Consider the following 22,827-nt stretch of genomic DNA (forward strand, 5'->3'; position numbering starts at 1 on the left):
AGGGGACACGGGTTTGAGCCCTGCTCTGGGAAGATTCCATATGCCACAGAGCAGCTAAGCTCGTGTGCCACAACTATTGAGCCTGTGCTCTAGAGCCCGTGAGCCACAGCTATTGAGCCCATGTGCCACAACTATTGAAGCCCACGTGCCTAGGGCCCGTGCTCCACAAGAGAAGCCACTACAATGAGGAGCCTGTACAACACAATGAAGAGTAGCCCCCACTCGCACCAACTAAAGAAAGCCCGTGTGCAACAAACGAAGACCCAACACAGCCAATAAATAAATTAATTAAAAAAGTAAAAAATAAAAAAATAAATAAAACAACAGGTGTGAGTTATATTTTGTGTATACATAATTTAAAATATTTCCATTGAAAAATATATTTAGGTTTCTATTCAAAATAGTCTGCTTAACTGTCCTTTAAACAGCCTTTCCAACTCAAAGTAATACTGTTAGTCACCTATAGCCAGCACCTGGAAAGAACCTCCCCCTAGCTACAAGACCAAAAGAACTAAGCTGAGAAATATAAATCAGTGGTTTATAGATGCTCTGGGACTTTGAAACCTTTTTCTATCTACTCAGACTCTGAATTTCAAGTAACTGCAAATGGGGACAGGGAAGTATGTGTGCATGTATGGAAAAGGGGCTTCTAGTGTTAGTACACTGCATCCACAGAACTGTGGTCCATTATGTGGGGTACAGAAAACAAGAAATCTCTAGAAGCAGCAGCTACTGGAGGATTGTAGTCCTCTGTTTAAAAATTAGAAAAATGAGCAATAGTTTGGAATGGACTACACCTCAGTCCAGCAGCACTCCATTACATTCATGTCTATTCGATATTAAAAACTGGGAAGGAAGAAACAAGGGCCCAGGGGAAGCCTGCCAGAAAAAGACCGCAGTGCATATGCACAGGAGGAGCAAAAAACCCAAGAGAGACAGATGATAGAGCAGCCTGTCCCCAGGCTGCCTTGATCTCTCCCTATTATGAGTATTTAATGTTCATTGCTTCTTGGAGCCCAGTGAGACTTCTCTATCATCACACAATAACCCTTTTTCACTTGCATTTGTTTAAGTTCCTATTCTGTATATCAAAAATTACCCTGAGTAAAATACTAAAATCTTGCAGCTCAAGAAGAAAGATAGAGCCTGAAGACATCAATTAATAGTGAAGGAATAGGAAAGGATTATCTAGGAACTACAAACTCTTAAGGAATATATAACTTTCATGCAACAGAGCATAGAAAAAGAAAGTTTCCTATTTAAGTTACCAAAATATAAATTAGTCAAAAAATAGAAATAGAGATAATTTGGGAAAACATTAAAATACCATTCCATAACCAAGCAGAACTTCTCTCTAAAGAAGGAAGGATGATTCAATACTGGGGAAAAAAATTAACATACTATCAATAGATAAAAGAAGAAAAAACAGTTAATTGTTTAAATAGATGCCAAAATATGATTTGAAAATAATTCAGTACTATTTCCAATTTTATTTATATTTTTAAATTTAAAGTTTTTTAATTGCTTAGAAAATCAGGAACATAAAAAAGAATAACTATCTAATATCAACAACCAATATCACACTCAAAATTTCATGCAGTAGAGGCATTCTAATGAAAATCAGAACAAAAGAAGGATGTCAAAACAGTATCACTTTAACTCAACAATGTTCTAGAAATTCTGACTAATGTAGTAAAACAACATACAAAACTATAACAATGGCAACTTTTCAAGCATTAGATATACTGTTTTACATACTTTTTCTTCAATACTTTTAACAAGATGGATACTATTATTACCATTTTATAGATTAAAAAGAGACTGAGACTCAGAGAGACTAAATTGCTTGCTCAAGTTCACAGAGAAAAAAGTAGAACATAAACTCATATACATATCTTACTGCAATCAAAGCACTTATAATTAATCACTACAGACTTGAGTATGAATTACTAGAAAGGAGACATTTCTTATTTGCAGATATGTGTCTATTATATCTAGAAATCTAAAAAGAATCAGTGATATACTTAGAGCATTTTTAAATCCCACACAATATTCAAAAATAAGTAAAACATTTTCTTTACAGCGGCAATAGCCACTTCCAAGATTTAACTGCAGAAAAAAAGTTAGCCTTTCACAACATCAGCAATAAATACATAGGAATAATGGTTAAAAAAAAAAAAAAAATGCAGATCTCTGTGAAGAAAACTACAAAACACTTCTGCAAGATATTTTTCTAAAAAGAAAAATACCTACTCTTACAAAGGCAAATGCAATATATTAAGATGTCAGCTGTTCCTAAATACAAATACAAGTTTAATACAATTCCTAGTTTCTCTTTTCCTCCTATGTTCTCTTGCAATTAGGTGTGGCATATGTCTGAGTTCCAGCCAATGGAATGTGGGTAGCAGTGATTTACAACATTTCAGGAGCTGGTCCATAAAAAGCTTCCACACAATTTTCCTTGCTCTCTCTCTCTCCCATCTTCTAGCCAGATACAGAGGCTCCTGCTTACAATGTTAAGGCCCTGATAAAGCCACATGCTGAGGATGGCAGAGCCTCTGCCAGCCCGGGTCCCTGAACAACTACCTAAGCAGAGCTGCTCCTTACCCAAGACTTTATGAAACATACTGTACTAAGCCACTAAGATTTTCAGGTTCATCTGCTAAAGCAGGACACGTTCCTCACCCTAATTAATACACACTCTGAACCCCAAAAGGTTTTGTGAGGTTCTTCTGTTTACTTGTGCTTTGTAACATGTCAAATGGATCCTAAAGTTCATCTAAAATGTTAAACAGGCAAGAAGAGATTTTTTTAAATATTCCAAGAAATGGAAAAAGGGAAAAAGATATTACTTTTACCAAATATCAATAACTATTATATGGTTAAAATAATTAAAAGTGTGAATCTCCTATAATAATGAACTAAAAGGCTGACGGAATAATACACGACCCAAAGAAAAAACCCATATATATAATGGAACTTAATGGTACAAAAGAAACAAAGAAGAAATCATAGGTGAATATCTATTTGATCGAAGAACACAGACTTTCTAAACTTAAAGGAAACAGCAAATGATCACAGGAAAAGATAGATTTAAAAAAATAAACTAAAATCACTGAAAGATGAAAAACAAAATACAAACTGAAAAAAAGAATGGTAGAAAATGGTTAAGATCCTTAACTTATAAACAGATCATACAGAGTAATTTAGAATCACGAATACACAAATAGAAAATGAGGCTCATCAAACCAGAAAGAAAAAACATTCAAGGAAAAAGTTTTCCAAATCAGGACGGTACACAACAGAAGCTACAGTGCACAAAGATGGGGCTAGTAGAGAGAAAGGTAGGAAGCAATGAAACTGGGTTGAACAGAATTACTATAAAGAAAGAGCATGAGGTATTACTTTTAGCAATTTGTCCTTCTGTGAAATTTTATCAGTGAAATTTTAAATAAGGATACTAGAAGGGAGGCCCTGAGAGCCAGACGGACCAGTCAGTGCTGGTCACAGAGAGGAACAAGGTAGTCTCCAGTCCCCACAGAATGTGACAAAGTTCTGGGAGAGAGATCATCATCCAGGCTGCAGCAATAGGCAAGAGAACAAATGCTGCACCTACCACAGGGAACAAACTCCTGGAGAGTGTGGCCCAAGAGCAGCTGAGGACAGCCTGACCTGCTGGGACAGTGAGAGCAGGGGCACATGATGTAGATGTGTGTGCTGTCAATTTAGCTCCATGTGACGAATGGGCTTAGCAGCCACACTGTGAACTCCAACAAGGAGTTACAGCGCAGTTCCTGCCCTAAAACAGTCATTGGATAAAGAACGCGTGAAATACAACAACAGTACCTTAACATATGTAAAAAGCGAAACCATGTCTGTGCAACACACTCATTATCCATTTCAGGAGGGATCAGACTGGCATCTTCATCAGGAACTTTAAATGGAGGAAATGAAGGACCATATGTAAAGCGCAGCAATCTAGAAAATAAGAAAATCACACCACTAAGTTTGGTAACAGAATGGAAGATACATTCAAACATTAAAATATAATAAGAGAAATATGATAAGAGAAAATAGATGAGACCTATATTATACCTTACTGAAATGAATAAAGTAAATGAAAACCCTTGTTTATAAATAAATTGGAAGAGGATTTCCAGTTTTGTAAAATATTTTTTAAAACATTTATTTCTTTATTTAAATAATTAATATTATTTATAATTTAGTTCATACATTTATAAGTTATATAATTTATATTATAAATTTATGTGATTTACTTAAAATTATTTTTTATAAATTTATGTATTATTTAATTGTAAGTTTATTTTATTTATGATTTTACTATAATTATCAAATGATAGGTGATATAAATTAAATATTATATCTCACAAATTTTATAATACATCTTATATAACATTATAATGTATAATATGTAACACAACACTGTATATAATACTTATAATTTATAATTACACATAATATGATTTTATAATGTATACGATAACATAAATTATGAATTATATATTACTTTATAAAATTACAAATTAAATTTTTAATTTATAATTGCAAATAACAAATAATAAATCATATACTCATAATACACAATTATGTTTACATTGATTATATAATTAGTCATGTAATATAAATTATAAATTCTTTATTTGTAAAAGATTCATGGCACTGCAAACACCTTCAACACAAGTAAGCTATAATTTATTAACTGCTATATAACTTTACATGAAGTTTAGAATTTATGGTGTATGTGCCATAAATTGAATTTGACAATTCAAGTACTTAACTAAATAGTAATATTCCAAATGTATTAAAACTCTTCAAAGCCCCTTGACTCAATTATTAATATTATGAGGGTGAGTCAAAAATTATCCGCACTCTGGTTATATTAAAACTTGTGTTGGCCACACTGTCTTATCAGCACTTTCCATTTAAGGCTCCCTGTCACTGCTGTGCAGGTGAGAACGTGTTACGTCAGTTCATCTGTAACTGTGGTGTGAGGAAAAATGGATGCCCCACTTGCGATTTGCACAAAAGAAAAGCAGCATGCAGTGAGTTGTTTTATGTGGTCTGAGGGTGCACACGTCCACAAACTTCTGGCCAAGTCCACACACTTCTGCCCACACTGTCGACACGCTGCAAAAACTTCGTTTTGAGGTGTTAAAGCATTCTCCCTATAGTCCTGACCTTGCTCCATCGGACTTTCACCTGTTTGGTCCCCTGAAAGCAGCCCTACGAGGATGAAGATTCACTTCTGATGAAGTGAAGACAGCAGTGCACTCGTGGCTCGCAGCTCAGTTCAAAACATTTTTTAATGAGGGAATACAAAAGCTTGTTGACAGATGGACAAAGTGTACTGAAAAGCAATGAGATTATGTCGAAAAATGATGTATTTGTCTTTTCTAAAAGTTAATTAAAATAAATTCTACAGCCAGAGTGCAGATAATTTTTGACTCACCCTCGTATAATTAGAATAGATTATAATCTATTATACTACAGTTATATATTCTAAAGATTATATTCTAATAATCAGAATACACACAAAGACTATGTATAAAGTACTCACATGTCAACAATATTTTTAAAGTAAAACACAGGGAACAATTTAATATCAAAACAGCAGGAAAATTATTAAATGAATTATAATTCCATTTATAAAATGAAAAACTAGAAAGCCATTAAAAATATGACCTTGAGACCTAGTTAAGAAGAAAAAGGGTATGTGTAATTACTGGGACAAGAATCAGACATCAAATGAGAAAAAAAGCAGATAATACTATATAGAATAATCTCAAATTGATTTTTTTAAAAGAGAAAACAGAAAAAATACATTCAAACGTTGGTTATTTGTAAGTGATGGATATTTCCCCCTACATCTTCCAAATTTTCTATTATAAGCTTGAACACCAGTCAACTTCTCTGCTTTTACAATCAAGATAAAAGGACATATAATTTTTAAATAGATTCATAATACTGACGTTCACAAAGATATACCAGAATGAACAGAATATTCCAAACTTTCATCTTCGCTTAAATGATGATAAAGACATAAACATTTATTAACTCACAAAAGACCAGTCTACCTTCCGATACGTAATACCACCTACACATGATCTGTTCTCACCTCCACCACTACCCTCCACCCCATCAAATATGAATCAGATCAAGTCTCTAGATCTAACCACCAGTGGACAGAAAAATACAAGGGACAGAGGAACATGTTAATCATGACACAACTAGGACATATCACAAAAATCCAGAATGTGAAGCATTCTATAAGACAAACAATCCAGCTCAACAAAAAAACTGCAAGGAAATAAAAATGAGAGAGCAGGGGCTTCCTAGGTGGCACAGTGGTTAAGAATCCGCCTGCCAATGCAGAGGACACAGGTTCGATCCCTGCTCCAGGAAGATCCCACATGCCGTGGAGCAACTGAGCCCGTGCGCCCAAAAAAAAAAAAAAAAAAAAAAATGAGAGAGCAGAAACCTACAGTTTAAAATAGGCTTAAGAAATACGTCAACTAAATACAATGTCCAAACCTCGTTTGTGTTCTGATTCAATGGAATCAACTATAAAAGAAATTGAGACATTACGGGACATTTGAACACTCCATAGCTAACCAATATTAAAAAACTTAACATCTTGTTTAGGTATGATAACAGTATTGTGGTTATGTTTAAATAAGAATGCTCAGCTTTCACAGTCAAATATTAAAAGAAATGAAAAAAACAAGTCTGAAAAAAATCAAGCTTAACAGTTTACTCGCAGAATAGTGATGGCATTATATACAGTTAAAAAAAAAAAGTAAAATTATAATAATAAAAACTGCCTACTTTGGTTACATAGGAAATCGTCCTATTTCTGTAAAATTATATATAAACATATATAATAAGTTTCTGGTGAACTGAACTCTTTCTGTTATACCTTTCTTTGGTTTATTTTTTAAAAATAATGATCATGAATACTTTAATAATCAGAGTAAGAGTGGGATGTTGGGGGTGGGAGTGGTAGGGCTCAGAATTTAGCTGCCTCTCCAAAATACTTGCTTAATCTAAAAGGTTTTAGATTAGATAGGCACTAGCCAAATTGCTACATCTATTTTTAAAAAGTGATTTGATTCTGTATCTAAAGTACAGTACTAAGAGACACAGAATAGACTTTTTACCATGTAATCCACGAATCCCAGAAGACACAGAACTAGGGGAAAGCCACCTAAGGCCAGATGGATGAAGGCAGGTCAAGTGGATGATGATAACTTACCTTGAAGTGAGCGCACAGATGACCTTGCTCCATTGCTCCACCACTGCCGGGTGGTGCCTCCAGTTAGCCACCATCTCCTTGGCTGTTTTCCAGTAAGGAGGTGTTGGGAAGCACCGAGTACAAGCTAGTAACCAAACCTCAAAGAGAACACCAATCAACTTCTCTGCTAGATTCTCAGCAATGCCACCTTACCAACAAAAAGAAAACATCTTTGGCATACTTATTTGTAAAGCAGAATCTTTAATTCACTGATTTGAGAGAATTGGTCAAAAAATTAAAATAACTGCAATGTTAAGTTTTGACTTTCAAATAACCACTTAATAGTGAGAACAAAAAACTATTCTTAGGAGCTCCTATAAAGGAAATCATGGATACATCAACCCATTATCACTTTGAAAGTTTTCAAGTGGCCCTGCTCGGTTCTTACTGAAGATCTTAACCCCTCCAGCCGTGGGACAAGGAGCACAAAAGGAAGAAGGGAAAGGATGAGTGTCTGTAATGAACGACTGCTATGAGTCAGTTTCTGTGCCACACAGCTCATACACATAACCTCATATTAATTCTGCAGGATAGGTATTTATAATATCTCTTACCAATTATTGATTATACCCATTTTGAAGATGAGAAAACAGGTTCAGGAAATTTAAGTAACTTGCCCAAGTTCACACAGCCAATAAGTAAAGGAATCAGAATAAATACCCAGGATTTTCTACCTCCAAACTTTGCTATAAAATGCTTCAGGTGTTTGAAAGCCACCCTTCAAGGGAGAGGGAGACAGACAAGGGAGTCAAAGGACTGATACTGGGCAAGACAGAGCCTCGACCATGAAAACAGAGCTGCTCTTCTGTTCTGAGCTCTGGAACTAGGGAGAACAGTAGTGGTCTGTGCTCTGCATAGCTCCAGAAGGCAAACTTGGGACTAGAAGGAAAAGTTCTAAGGATTCTTATTTCACATGAGCAAAAATGAACTTTCAACGATAATAAGCCCCAGAAGGGGATGGACTGCCTGCCTTATGATGCTGAAATCCCTGGCATGGGGAGTGTGTAGCAGAGAGACATACTATCTGTGTCTGGCCAGCTATCATCAATACTAGATAGGGTATTCCTATTATAGGGTCCCTTTCAACACTAAAATTCTGGGTTTTAAGATATCTTCCTGGACACTGCATTTCTGTGAGAGCACAAGCACACACATATGTATTAGTAAAGAGACCACAAAGATGAATAAGCAACAAGGAAACCTGGAACTAGAATATCAACTTATTGTCTGTGTATACTGTGCTATAACATACAAAGCAGGACATTTAAAATACACTCTAAAATCTTATAAAATTGGAGGCTTTTTAATGGCTAGGTAATGAATGACATACTGTCATACTTCCAAATAGAACACTTTAAGAGTCTGCAGGTTTCATTTGCTAAACAAAATCTCTTCTGTAGCTATCAAGCTTTCAGAGTCTTCCTGGATAACTACCTTGTAATCAGGTACATTAGTTGTTTCTTATATAGGCTCTATCCTAATATACTGAACAAGCTACTGTTCCTATCATTATCAAACATGCATTAATTCAGAGTCCCTTCCTATATGAGCAAAATCATCACTGAAGGTAAAATAACTTTGCATTGTGCCTTTGAGGGGTTTCCATCCCAAGAACTGTTCATCTTGGTTTGTTAACTGTAGTGCAAAAATTTAAATCCCCACTGAGTCTACTACTCATTGAATCAAAAAGTAAACTGCATTTGAAGCTGAGAAATAAATTAGAAAAAAATTAACAAACCTTGAACAGTTGGTGGTGCTAGAAGTATGTCATTAATCTGCAGAAGAAACAACAATAAGACTTCCCAGGTTTCTCGGGCCATAATGGATGACTCACGGGCCAGTTTCTGAATAGCTCTCAGGACTTGTAAGCATAGTCGGATCTGACTGGAGCCCTGTTCCTGTCTGAATAAGACAGACAGATATCACTGACAAGACTTGAGGAGAGAATGCAACAGTTAAGGACAGGCGATTTTTGGACACAGCAAGCAATGGTCCAATGATTCTCCCTAACAGCATCAGCAGATAGAACTAGGCGCACGCTCTTCAGTTCAAAGCTACTTCCTTGTCTTACGGTCTGACACTGTGGGATCTCAACCCACCACTCCTAAAGAGCTTGAAAGGCTCCCGGGGAGAGGGAGGATACTAGAACATAAACTTCACCTCTGGATTTTCTAAGTCTGAAATGTGCCTGGCACATACAATAGATACTCAATAGGTTTCTGCTGAATGAATGAGTAAATACCCACAGCCACTTCTGCTGCTCACACAGCAGAATGTCCTTTATATTCTTTAAAAAATTTTTAAGCACACGTTCACAAGAATTCTGCACATGATTTCATAGTGCTCACAGTCCCTTTGAAGCCAATGTCAACTAGAGAAGAGCCTACTGAAAGGAATATCCTAACAGGTCCCCAAAACTGATGAGATACAGAGGCAACTGCCCAGAAATAAGCACCTGCTACTGCTGCTCTACTAAGAAAAGGCAAGTTAACCTAAGATAGGGGCTCAAAGGTACCCAACATACTCCTGAAAAACAGTTTTATAACTCTCTTTAGTTCAAAGGACCATTTTTCTCAAACAGAATTATATCAATAGGGACTTCCTAGGTGGTGCAGTGGTTAAAAATCCGCCTGTTAATGCAGTGGACACGGGTTCGAGCCCTGCTCCGGGAAGATCCCACATGCCGCGGAGCAACTAAGCCCATGAGCCACAACTATTGAGCCCACATGCTGCAAGTACTGAAGCCCACGCACCTAGAGCGTGTGTTCCACAACAAGAGAAGCCACCTCAATGAGGAGCCCGCGCATTACAACAAAGAGTAGCCCCCGCTCACCGCAACCAAAGCCCATGTGCAGCAATGAAGACCCAACACAGCCAATAAACAAATAAAATAAATAATAAATAAATTTATTAAAAAAAAGAATTAGATCAATATTCCAGGGGTAGGTTGAAGAGGAATACAGAAGTTCAAGCTCCAGCCCTTCTCCCCATTGTCCAAAGCAGATCACCCTGAGAATTTCAAGAATTATAGTAAACCCACTGCATTAGCAAGTGGGTGAACTGGCCTCCAGAGCTCCCATGTGAAACCCAAGACAAGTTAACTAACACTACTGAAATAAATCTTGAGGCCAAGTTTCCATATATTATGACATGTCACAAAGAATTCATAAAACATGTCTGAATCAGAGTAGGGAATCTCAGAGCCTCCTCAAGAAATCCAGAAAATGAAGTGAGTGCCCTTAGAACTCCCATCACAACCTTAGGATAAAGATTCTCAGATTCTGGGCCATGACCCAAAAAACCAGGCACTTATACCGGAGTTGCAAAAAAAATGACAACCCTAAGTTTTCCCTAAAGAATTCAGATCTAAAGTAAAATGATGAGACATTCACTTAGGAAAAGCCAAGAGTCCCCAAGAGCAGGGAGATGTCCCATGTTCAGTTTGAGGTGAATCCAGTCCATGGAAAGCCATGACACTCAACCTTGTGTCTGTTGCTCTGGCTACTAAAGAAGAGTAAGAAATACATAATAGCCCCAAACCTCATGTAGCCATATAAGAGAAAACCCACAATAAGAAATAAAAATACCACTAGCAGTCCTGGGGACTGACAGCAATAGCACTGGAAGCCTCCCAAATGGTAACCCAGGCCTACCCATCATTTCCAGGTACGACCTGCCCAGTGGCAGAAAAGGAAACACCTGCTCCTTAGGTACTGTAGCCTCACTCAGACAGCCTAAATTCAAGAGCAGTGTCCAAGTTTCTACAGCTAAGAGAAACAAGGTAATCTATGCTGAAAAATAAACAGAAAGGTCTAAACACCAAAAAAGTTCCTTTCCCCCTAATATTTTCAAAAGCAACTTGTGAACTTCAGAGAATCTGTTCTAAAACATGGGCTGGTGAACTATGTGTGGCCTATGGGTCAAATCTGGCCTGCCATTTGTTTCTGTAAATAAAGTTTTATTGGAACACAGCCATGCTCATTTATTTATATATTGTCTACAGCTGCTTCTCTACCCCAGCAGAGTTGAATAGTTGTGACAGACACTGTATGGCCCACAAAGCCTAAAATATTTACTATATGGCTCTTTACAAAAAAAGTTTGCTGACCACTGCTTTAGAAGAACATCACAGTTTTTAAAGAACAGTATATTCGAGCAATGAAAATCCTAATCAATTTTAAATGATGAGTCACTCTTCACTCAATTATGCAAAAAAAAAAATCAAACTGATAGGCAAAAGAAAAAGGTTACACGAGCTCTGACTTAATCTCTAGCAAAGTGGTAGAGGCTGTTTCCTCTATTTTGAGTGTTAGTTTTCATAAAAACAACTAATTAAGTAAACTTGATGACAATTTTATGAAGTAACTGAACCAAAAAAAAAAAATGAAACTTCCAATAACAGGAGATGAGATTATAACTCCCAATATTTGGCACTGAAAATATTCAGCGCCCTAAGACATTATTGGCCAAGAGAACTCTCATACTCAGTTCAGCACCCATTCAGAAGTATGCGCGTGCGCACGCACACACACTTTTGAGAAAACAAGCTAATTACCAATTAGTAAGATGAACAATTTATAAGGTAGTCATGTTTCTCAAAAGAGAAAAGCAAAAGCCTAATTAACTCAAATGCCATTGGTTTTTCTCATCAATACAAAGTGCTCTCTGAGCACTGAGAGTTGGTAAGAGCAAAAAGAGGAAAGAGACACAGAAACAATACTACCCATGAAACTGTCCCAACGCACTAAGAAAAAGCCTAGCAAATTAGTTCCCTAAATGCGATGGCAAGAAAGCTTTAAAAGTATTATAACATTTTAGAAGAACCTGCTTAGTCACTAACAATATGCCACTTACTTCCCATCATTTCCTGCTATAATTTCTATTTGAAATCAATAAATGCAAGCGATGAGCATTTAATTTACCCTAACGTGATACCAGTACTGCTTCAGGTACTGTGGAAGTTCAAACTATACACAACACAGTTCCTGCCCTAAAGTTGGTTATATGGAGAAATGAGATGTATACAATTTTAAAAGATAAGCAATGAAACTGGAGAGATACAAGAGGTACACAGGAAGTACTGTACAGGTTCAAAGAAGGTGTGATCTCTACGGGCCTGAATGGTCAGGTAAGGCAGACTTTAAGATGAACTGTCGAGAGTGAGATGTCGACAACTAGGACGGGGAGAGGAGGACGAGGATGGCAAAAGAGTAGGTAATAACGGGGAAGATCTTTGAGGATTCTTGGGAGAATGTGTAATTTATGAGTCTGACCAAAGAGCAGGGCTTTCTGCTGCTGCAGAATTTGAGGCAGCTAATCTGGTTAGAGGCCAGATTACAGCAGACATTTCACACAAGATAAGGAGTTAACAGGCATACCTTGTTGTATTGCACTTCGTTTTATTGCACTTCACAGATATGGCAGGTTTTTTTACAAAGTGAAAAACTGTGGCAACCCTGCACTGATTGAGCAAGTCTATTGGTCCCACTTTCCCAACTGCATTTGCTCACTTCATGTCTCTGTGCCACATTTTGGTAATTTTTGCAATATTTTCATTATTTTATGTTATGGTGTTCTATGATCAGTTATCTTTGATGTTACTATTGTAATTGTTTTGGGGTGTCACAAACCACGCCCATATAAGACGGCTAACTTAATTGATAAACGTTGTGTGTGTTCTGACTGCTCCACCGACCAGCCATTCTCCTGTTCTTTCCCTCTCCTCAGGCCTCCCTATTCCCTGAGACACAGCAATATTGAAATTAGGCCATTTAATAACCCTACAATGGCCTCTAAGTGTTTAAGTGAAAGGAAGAATCACGTCTCTCACCTTAAATCAAAAGCTAGAAACAACAAGGACCTGCTGCATAGCACAGGGAACCATATTCAATACCCTATAATAAGCTATAACGGAAAAGAATCTGAAAAGGAATATACGTGCGTGTGTTTGTGTGTGTGTGTGTGTGTGTGTGTGTATAAATAAAACTGAATCACTCTGCTGTACACCAGAATCTAACACAACATTGTAAAAAGCTAGAAATGATTAAACTTAGTGAGGAAGGCAGGTCGAAAGCCAAAACAGGTCAGAAGCTAGGCCTCTTGCACCAGTTAGCCAAATTGTGAATGCAAAGGAAAAGCTCTTGAAGGAAATTAAAAGTGCTACTCCAGTGACCACAGAAATAAGAGAAACAGCCTTATTACTGATATGAAGAAAGTCTTAGTATCTGGATAGAAGATAAAACCAGCCACAACATTCCCTTAGGCCAAAGCCTAACCCAGAGCAAGGCCCTAACTCTCTTCAATTTTATGAAGGCTGAGAGCAGTGAGGAAGCTTGCAGAAGGAAAGTCTGAAGCCAGCAGAGGGTTGGTTCATTAAGGAAAGAAGCTGTCTCCATTTAAAAAAAAAAAAAGTGCAAGGTGAAGCAGCAAGTGCTAATGTAAAAGCTGTAGCAAGTTATTCAGAAGATCTAGCCAAGATAAATAATGAAGATGAAAGTGGCCACACTTAACAGATTTTCAGTGGAGACAAAACAGCCTACAGCCTTCCATTGGAAGAAGATGCCATCTAGGACTCTCATAGCTAGAGAGAAGTCAACTGCTGGCTTCAAAGCTTCAAAGGTCAGGCTGACTCTCTTGTAACTTCAAGTTGAAGCCAGTGCTCATTTACCATTCTGAAAATCCTAGGGCCCCTAATAATTATATTAAATCTACTCTGCCTGTGCCATACAAATGAAACAATAAAGCCTGGATGCCAGCACATCTGTTTATAACATGTTAAGCCCACTGTTGAGACCTACTGCTCAGAAAAAAGATGCCCTTCAAAATATTACTGCTCATTAACAATGCACTTGGTCATCCAAGAGCTCTAATGGACGTGGACAAAGAATGTGGCCTGCCATTTCAGTAAACAGTGTTATGGCCGTAAAGCCATCAGCGCTGTAGCCACCCTCTATGGTGCACCCTGAGGGGAATTCAGGACAGAGAAAAACAAAATAGTGGCCCTAGATAGTTAAGATGCATATCAAAGGAATAATTTCAATGAGCACCATCCCATACAAAAAAAGGCACTAAAATTATTAACTTGAGATGTCTGTTTTTTTGATTAGCAGTAATCTTCTGAAGTTCCGACTACTTGGTCTTTGTTGCAAAAACTCCTATACATCCTCGCTCCTCCCTTACATCTTTGGAGCAGCTCCTGAGAGCTGTGTGAGAGACAGTATCTGTGCTATAGTCTTCAGTAAGTCCACCGAATAAAGCATAATTCTCAACTTTCAGGCTGTGCATTTTTTTCAGTCAACACTGAGATGTACAACGAGATTAATGTTTGCCTGCTAACCCAACACCCATTTTGCTGCCCATGGATGAAGGAACAATTTTGCCTTTCAAGTCTTATTATTTAAGAAATACATTTTGTAAGACTATAGCTGCCATAGATAGTGATTCCTCTGATGGATGTGGGCAAAGGAAATTGAAAACGCTCTGGAAAGGGTTCACCATTCTAAATGGCATTAAGAACATTTATGATTCATGGGAAGAGGTCAAAACATCAACATTAATAAGAGTCTGGAAGAAGCTGATTCCAACCCTCATAGGTGACTTTGAGGGGCTTAAGACTTCAGTGGAGGAACTACGGCAGACATGGTAGAAATAACAAGAGAACTAAAATTAGAAGTGGAGCCTGAAGATATGACTGGATTGCTGCCATCTCACAATAAAACTTTAATGGGCGAGGAGTTGCTTCTTATGGATGAGCAGAGAAAGTGGCTCCTTGAGGAGGAGTCTACCTCTGGGGAAGATGATGTGAACATTACTGACATGACAACAAAGGATGTGGAATACTACATACTTAGCTGATAAAGCAGCAGCAAGGTTTGAGAGGATTAACTCCAATTTTGAATGAACTTCTACTGTAGATAAAATGCTATCAAACAACACTGCGTGTTACAGAGAAATTGTTCATGAACTGAAGAGTCAATCAATGCAGCAAGCTTCATTGCTGTCTTATTTTAAGAAATTGCCACAGCCACCCCAACCTTCAGCAACCACTGCCCTGATCAGTCTGCAGCCATCAACATCGAGGCAAGACCCACTACCAGCAAAAAGATTACAACTCACTGAAGGCTTAGATGATGGCTAGCATTTTTTAGCAATGCTAGTATTTTTGATTAAGATAGGTACATTGTTTTTTAGACATAATGCTATCGCCCACTTACAGACTACAGTATAGTATAAACATAACTTTTATATGCACGGGGAAACCGAAAAATTCACGTGACTTGCTTATTTAAATATCTGCTTTATTGTGGTGGTCTGGAACCAAACCCACAATATCTTGAGGTATGTTTTTACACTTGATCCAGAGCTCTTAACGGAGATTCCTCTTTTTTAACTCAGATTTTCCAAAGTAATCTTCCTTCTAAATTTAAAAAGCTAAAATTTACAGAGCTGGTTTTGGGATGATTCAAAATCCCGCATTATCTGACCGACCAAAAGCCCTAACCAGAACTTTTCCAAAAGGAGGGAAGCCCTCTTGCTCCTTTCACACATGTAAAAAACAGCTGAAAACAGATTCTTCTCAGAGGCAATCCCTACAAATGGGTAGGAAACTAATGCTTTCTTCTCCCTTATTTTCTATATTTCCAAAATCCTTTACAATGACATACAATTCTTTTAGAATGGGAAAAAGTGTTTTAGACACAAGTAAGGCAATCTTACATTAAAATATTTAAGGTCTCTGCAGCAGAGATGGGGAAAAACTCAGTAACAAACTGGCAAACATATTCCTCTGGCCTACTACAAATCTGCCCATAATTTCAAATCTGCTTACTTCAATGTCTTCATTCTCTCATAAGAAAGGTTCATTTTAAGGTAGAGGGCTTAGCTGCCTTTAGCTTAAGTGGTGACGAGAATTATGTTAGGCAAAGTATGTTTTTTTGACTGGAAGGGAAAGGGATCACAGTATTTTAACATCTAATAGCTATCAGATCTTAGAAACAAAGCCAAAAGCTGTTAAAATGAACACACACTTGTTAAGAAGTCCTAGTAAACATTATATGAGCCCATCTCTCTCATTCATATTAATACATTCTTTAACTGAACAAGTACTGAAAGTTACTGTTCAAAGGACTAACAATAAAATCAGTTCCTGTAATATAAAAAAGTAACACTGATGAATATTTTATTATGATCCTGATAACAGGCCGGATAGACTAGCACAGCTTACCTTGGTACAAAAAGATTTTGCAGGTGTTTTAGTATACTTTGAACATACAGATTAGGCTCTTTAATAACTGGCAACGGAATAGAATCTTTCGGCAACACTAAAGCCATAATCCAGTCAGTATATACATCAACACAATATTTTACAGTCTCTCCGTCCAATGGAAGGGTCAGTCCATAGCAAATTACTTCCATGGTCCATTTTACCTAAACAAAAGAAAATATACATACAGAATTATTACACATCCCTATCTGTGTATCAGCAGACTGACTTAAAATGGTAACCTCTTTTATTGCCAAAAACCTCTCAACTGAGGTATATTCATCTCAACATACATCAGATTAATTCTAAAGAATGTACTTTGCATGTATAAGACATACTCAGACAACATGTCCTAAGCAAAAGATTTAAAAAGAAGATAAATTATTTCTAATTATCAAGCCTATGTTGGCTTTTACCCCTCAGACATTATTGTTGTTTGCTCTATAAAATAAAAAGTAAGTAGAGGTCATTTTGATTTTCCACAGAGAGGAAACAGAAAAATTTAGATATTTTCCTCCACTTAATTTGCGTGGAGGTATATGTGTCATTTAGGAAATCATTTACATAAATTTAATCATAATCCATTTCCAGATTATGCAACTTTAACAAACAACAGGAAGGAAGATGAACTGCCCAACTCTTATTTTGTGACTATTTTCGCTGGCAAAGAAAATCATATTTTAAATGGAAGGGCAAGAACAAACACAGGTCAGAAGGGACTGAAGCAAGATAAGATCTTAAAAAGGCACTGAGCTGTACTAAATGAGTTCCAGCCTCCGGACCTGTATGAATTATAGGCGCTGAGAGAAGCTGCCTAAGAGATTGCTGAACCACTGCCTGCAGCAATGAATGAATAACGCACAATGAGAAAGGGGAAATGGCCTAATTTGCAAAAGGGGATGAAACTATACTCCAGATAATATAGACTGGAAAGTTTAAGTGAATTCCAGACAAAACTCTGGGACAAATTACTAAGCAGATGATCAGTGAGCACTTATAAAAGGGAAGCAGGGTCACTGAGAACCAGCCTGCTCAAAAAGAACAAGTCATACCAGACAAACTTCATTCCTTTATTAAGAGAGCTACTATGAAGGCAGCTGCCAATAGTATAAACCTGGCACTGATTTAAAATCAGTTTCTGAGGCACTTTCATAAATACTATCTAACCATCAAAATAACCCTGTGTGAGAGAGTAAACTATCCTTATTTATTTATTGGCTGTGCCACATGGCAGGCGGGATCTTTGTTCCTCAACCAGGGATCAAACTTGTGCCCCCTGCAATGGAAGCATGGAGTCTTAACCACTGGATGGCCAGGGAAGCCCACATCCTCATTTTATACATAAGAAAACTGAAGTTTAGCAAATTAAGCAATTTGGCCCAAGGCACTGGTTTGGAAATGCTGGAGCTAAAAACTTGATCCCTGGTCTTCCAACCAGAAATCTAAAGCTATTCTCACTATGTTATTAACAGCCTTCTCTGGCAAAGGGAGACCTGGGCTTTAACAAGAAATTTGGTCCTTGTGGACAAGATAGAGACATACAGTCCAGAAGAAGGTAGAATGGCTGGATTTGTAACTGGTCAAAATAACATGGGAGAATAGCAATGGATTACCGTACCAAGATCATTCTGGAAGAAGATGCCCAATGGGATGCCAAAGGCTCTGCCAAGATTTTAACTTACAGAAAAAAAAGATTACATGCTGACCATTTGTAGATATCACAAAGGTAAAAAAATAACTTGCTAAATAGAAATTCAAGTTTCAAAAAGATTTCAACAACTTAAAACTAAAGCTGACTCGAACAAGATAAATACATGTATTGAAATTTTTAAGCTCAAAACAACTACAAGGCTAAGGGTAGAAAATAAGTAACAACAATATAACTAATATAATAGAGGTGGTGGGATGAATTGGGAGATTGGGATTGATATACATACACTATTGAAACTATGTATAAAATAGATAGTTAATGAGAACCTACTGTATATAGCACAGGGAACTCTACTCAGTGCTCTGTGGTGCCCTAAATGGTAAGGAAATCCAGAAAAGAGGGGATCTGTGTATATGTATAACTGATTCACTCTGCTGTACAGTAGAAATGAACACAACATTGTAAAGCAACTATACTCCAATAACAATTTTAAAAAATAGAAAATAACATATAACAGCAATAAATGTTAAAAACGACTATAACAACACAGTGAAGCTGTGACAAACGAGGTTGGGAGGGATGTGGAGAAGGCAGGATTTAGCTGAGCAAGAGAAGGAATTTTAAGAGGCTGCAGGTCCCTAATTATCAGAGTAAAGACCAAGGAGAAGGTATCTTTGGTGACATCTCCACATAACAGTTCAACTGTGTAATTCGAGAGGACACTGGATTCACGAATTATTCTCTCATATCCTTTCGAGGGTAGGAAAGGAGAAAAAAACAAGAGCTGCACTGAGCACCTCTATCTACTCACGTGCCACCTCTTCCCAGGAGAAGGCAGCAAGGAATTAGAACACCAAGAGAAGCGTGTGCCAGGGCAAGCCTCTGCCAGGGACTCTGAGAAGGAAATGCTCCCCAGTATGAGGGGCTTCCCCTTCGGCAACACAGGCTCTTCAGCCTACAGAGGGAAAATAAACTGCCTCCTGAGCTATAAATTTAGTCTTCGATCTAGAGTGGTCTTACAGCTATATTAAGTCTAATCTCTGCTTCGCAAGAAATCAAAATGTAAGTGAAAAAGGGTTGGTGGGGGTTGTCTGAGAAATAGGTAAACCCAAAGCCTAAAGGTTGTATGAATGTCCTCAAGCACAGGGGACAAGTTCTAATTCCCATCTTAGCCAAACCTCATACTAGCAAGCTCTGCATCACTCCATTCTCAGGGTCCCTTCGTGACTTCCCACTGGCAACTTAACTTCAACCCAGTCCTCTGAACCCAAGAACAGAGGACCAGCTCCAGGCCAAGCCACTCCAAAAGCTCCTCATCTTTAGGGACAGCAAACACAACCCCCATTCCAATCACTTGGGCTCACAGCCATATAGACTTAGCCACTCTGCAGCACTCTTAAACCTAGAAGTTAGGCAAGGGTAGACTGGGATGGAGACAGCAGGAGAGCCTCAAGCTCAGCGCACATGTGTAGCCTGAAAACCACACGAAATAGGCCTGCAGTCAGAGGCCATCTAGAGGCAGGAATGAAGACCTTCCAAACACAACCTCCGAATGGAAATCTGAAGACTGAGCCTAGAACTTAGGGAAAGAGGCCTGACAGGCAAGTCTCTGTCTCAGCTCACAGCTCAAGTGGAGAACTGGGTCCGGCTACCAGGAAGTCCCAACAGCACAAAGGTACAACCTATTCCTTATAACTCCCGCAAACTCTGAGCCCCAACCCTCAACCCAAAGAAGGTCAAATTGAGAAGTCACACTACAGTGAGCAGAAATTCATTTAAAAAGACAACATTAAATAAATTATTCAGTAACAAACTTATATTTTCACATAGTAGAGTGAAATTTAAAAACACTTACTTCTTTGTCAGTTTTCAACAAACTCTCACTACCAGCCACTGTAGGGGTACCTAAAGCCTGCCCGAGAGGATGAACCACCGCATTTGCCACCTCTCGCCCAACGCTCTCTGGATAGCTGTGTAGCACACTGGTGTGGCCCTGATCATTCTGAATCACCAAATGCAGCGACCTCCACTCAGAGTACATCGTGCTGCTAAAGGACTATCCAAATGGCACCTGAAAAGACAAAAGAGAATTACAAGTCAAACTATACTGCTGCAAGCTAATAAAAATAAGTAAAATACATATTTACCCTACATAGCAAGATAAAGAAGCTGTAAATATACTGTGAGAAGACTGAGAAAAAAAAAAAAAAAACATTTAAATGTTTTGAGAATGTCCTAAATAGCCTCTTGGTGAGATCAGATAGGAAAGGTAGACCCTGGGAAGCAGCTGTCTGAGCACCTCCCAAAAAGAGCCCTCAGAAGCCCAGAGTAGAGCTGGGGCAGATGGCCACAGTGCAAGGGGATAAAGTAACCAGATGTGGTACACTCACAGCATGAAGGAACCCTCCTCATTCCACGTTCCAGGATAGAAAAAGATGGAAGAAGGGTATGCTCTAAGTAGGAAAGAGAGACAAAAGAAAAGGTTTACTCTAAGCCCCAGATTTTTCAGTCAATGGTTTCCAAGTACCTATTACATGCTAGAAACATACCCCTGCAACTTCCCACCAAGGCCCTCAAATCAGACATAAAATTCTTTGAGAACATTTCATTCTCCACAGCAGTGGCTTACACTCTTCTGGTAATGGAACACTTGGAAGTCAGTGTCCTTCAGAAAATATATAAAGACCTGCCACTTACTGAGCATTTACTACATACTACTCAGGAATTCACACAACTCCTCTATGAAAATTAAGTAATGTTACCCCAATTTGACAGATGAAAAAACTGAGGCATAGAGGTCTGCTGCTTCCCTGAGGCTTCAGAACTATAACATGGTAGAGGTGGGTTTTGAGTCCACATCTGTTGGGCTCCAGGGACCATGCTCTTCACCATAGCATGTACTGCCCCTCCCTATCCTACACATTCTCCATGACATGTACCACTTTTCCCTATGCTGTATATTCTCCATGAAAAGATACCTAAGTCTACCATACAAATGAGAAACTTTAGCCACAGAAAGCATATTTATACGAATGCAACATAAATACTACAATCATAAATGCCATACTCATGAAGAGAATCAAAGATGGTTAGTCCTTTCCAATTAATTTCTATTAACTTTCATTTTCTACTTGCTCTGAAATCTGTCTGCCCAGCCAGCATAGTGTAAGGGAACACTTAAACTTTAAAAATTTCTATCCTTTAAACTCCTTTTTCTTCAAACTGGTAGCTTTGTTTAATTTTATCTTAGAAAACCTCATTCCAGCTTAACGAGTATCAGTGTTTTTCAAGAGGATATGGTCCTCCTCTGGACCAAGAGGCCCTGAAAATGGGAAGGTAGAAGGGATGAACCAGCATTGAACAAGGGACCTACAATGTGAAGGATGGGTCGATGCGACTGACTATTAAAGTTGCTTCAATTTCTTTAGGATTTATAAGGAACTCCCCACTAAGGATATCCTGATGTCCCCTCCTGCCCTAAAATAAGCACTCTCAAAAATGGAAGGGAAAAAAGGGGAAACTCTGATAGGGTGCCATTCCCATCAAAGGACAACTTACACCCACACATTTTTTCTCACCTTTTTTAATAAACATAAATATATATACACACATACATATAGTATATATATACGTAATATATATATACACACACTATAATCTCTTACATACATGCACAAGAACATTATACTACAGGGGTTTTTTGTTTTGTTTTAGTGTGATTTTTCACCCTTTTCATTTGTTTGTCTTCATTCCCTATCCAAATAACTCACTTCTCTGAATAGGTAATCCATTTAAATAACCTAACACTCCCTCTTGTGTTGATATCTTGTTCCACCCTAACTCAATCACATTAAAATAACTTAAATACACACATAGCTTGGGATATACTTTTCTACAACTTTTTTCCATTCACCAGTACCTCGTGAATATCCTTCTAATAACAGATTCTTTTTAATGGCTGTGTAATATTCCATGGTACAGAATAATTTATTTAACCAGTCTCCCAATGATTTACATTCACTTCATTTCCCATTTTTCTTTGTCACCAAGAAATAATGATGCAATAAACGTGCTTGCTTATACATCCTTAAGCAGTGGCCTTTTAATTTCTATGGAATAAGTTCCCAAGAGTTGAAACCACTGGATCAAAGAGTATACGTATTTTTAATGTTAATAGATGTTGCCAGATTGCTTCCCAAAAAGCTGTAACAACTCCCATTTACATTAGGAATGGATGAGAGCCCTTTCCTCCTCTCACTCCCAATCTTTTGCCAGGAATCAGATTTATTTACATACTTATTTATTTGCCAGTTTGGCAGGTATTAAGTGAAATTTCATTATTCTAGCCAACTATAATTTTTATTTTATAACATCTAGTTTTGAGTCTGGATTAGATGATTTCTCCCTCCTATCGCCTGTTATCAGTGTTTTTCAAACTGTGGGTCATAAAATAAACATAATAGATAATACTTTTTAATTATATGGAATAGAATTACAATAAAGGCACCGCGCACAGTAAAGGTAAGCAATGTTCTGTGAAACTTGTTTCATTTTTATATATACATATGTTCTGAGTTACAATGTAAAATACATAAAATATTT

General features: G+C 37.6%; 1 protein-coding gene across 6 annotated transcripts in view; it reads right to left on the reverse strand.

The window, feature by feature from the left end:
- RALGAPB (Ral GTPase activating protein non-catalytic subunit beta) overlaps positions 1-22,827 on the reverse strand; it is an 87,967-nt gene that overhangs the window by 55,842 nt on the left and 9,298 nt on the right. For 5 of the 6 annotated variants that reach the window (XM_057701527.1, XM_057701526.1, XM_057701528.1 and 2 more), the window contains 5 exons: positions 20,081-20,296; positions 16,536-16,738; positions 9,051-9,214; positions 7,274-7,460; positions 3,847-3,978 (listed from right to left, as the gene is read on the reverse strand). In XM_057701527.1, the coding sequence (XP_057557510.1) occupies positions 3,847-3,978; positions 7,274-7,460; positions 9,051-9,214; positions 16,536-16,738; positions 20,081-20,266 (872 nt within the window). In that variant the 5' untranslated portion in view covers positions 20,267-20,296. Of the gene's footprint in view, positions 1-3,846; positions 3,979-7,273; positions 7,461-9,050; positions 9,215-16,535; positions 16,739-20,080; positions 20,297-20,615; positions 20,679-22,827 lie in introns of all 6 variants that reach the window. The other variant, XM_057701524.1, reaches the window with a different exon arrangement.

The sequence above is a fragment of the Hippopotamus amphibius genome, chromosome 12, assembly GCF_030028045.1.
Source record: "Hippopotamus amphibius kiboko isolate mHipAmp2 chromosome 12, mHipAmp2.hap2, whole genome shotgun sequence".
In the NCBI taxonomy this organism is placed as follows: Eukaryota; Metazoa; Chordata; class Mammalia; order Artiodactyla; family Hippopotamidae; genus Hippopotamus; species Hippopotamus amphibius.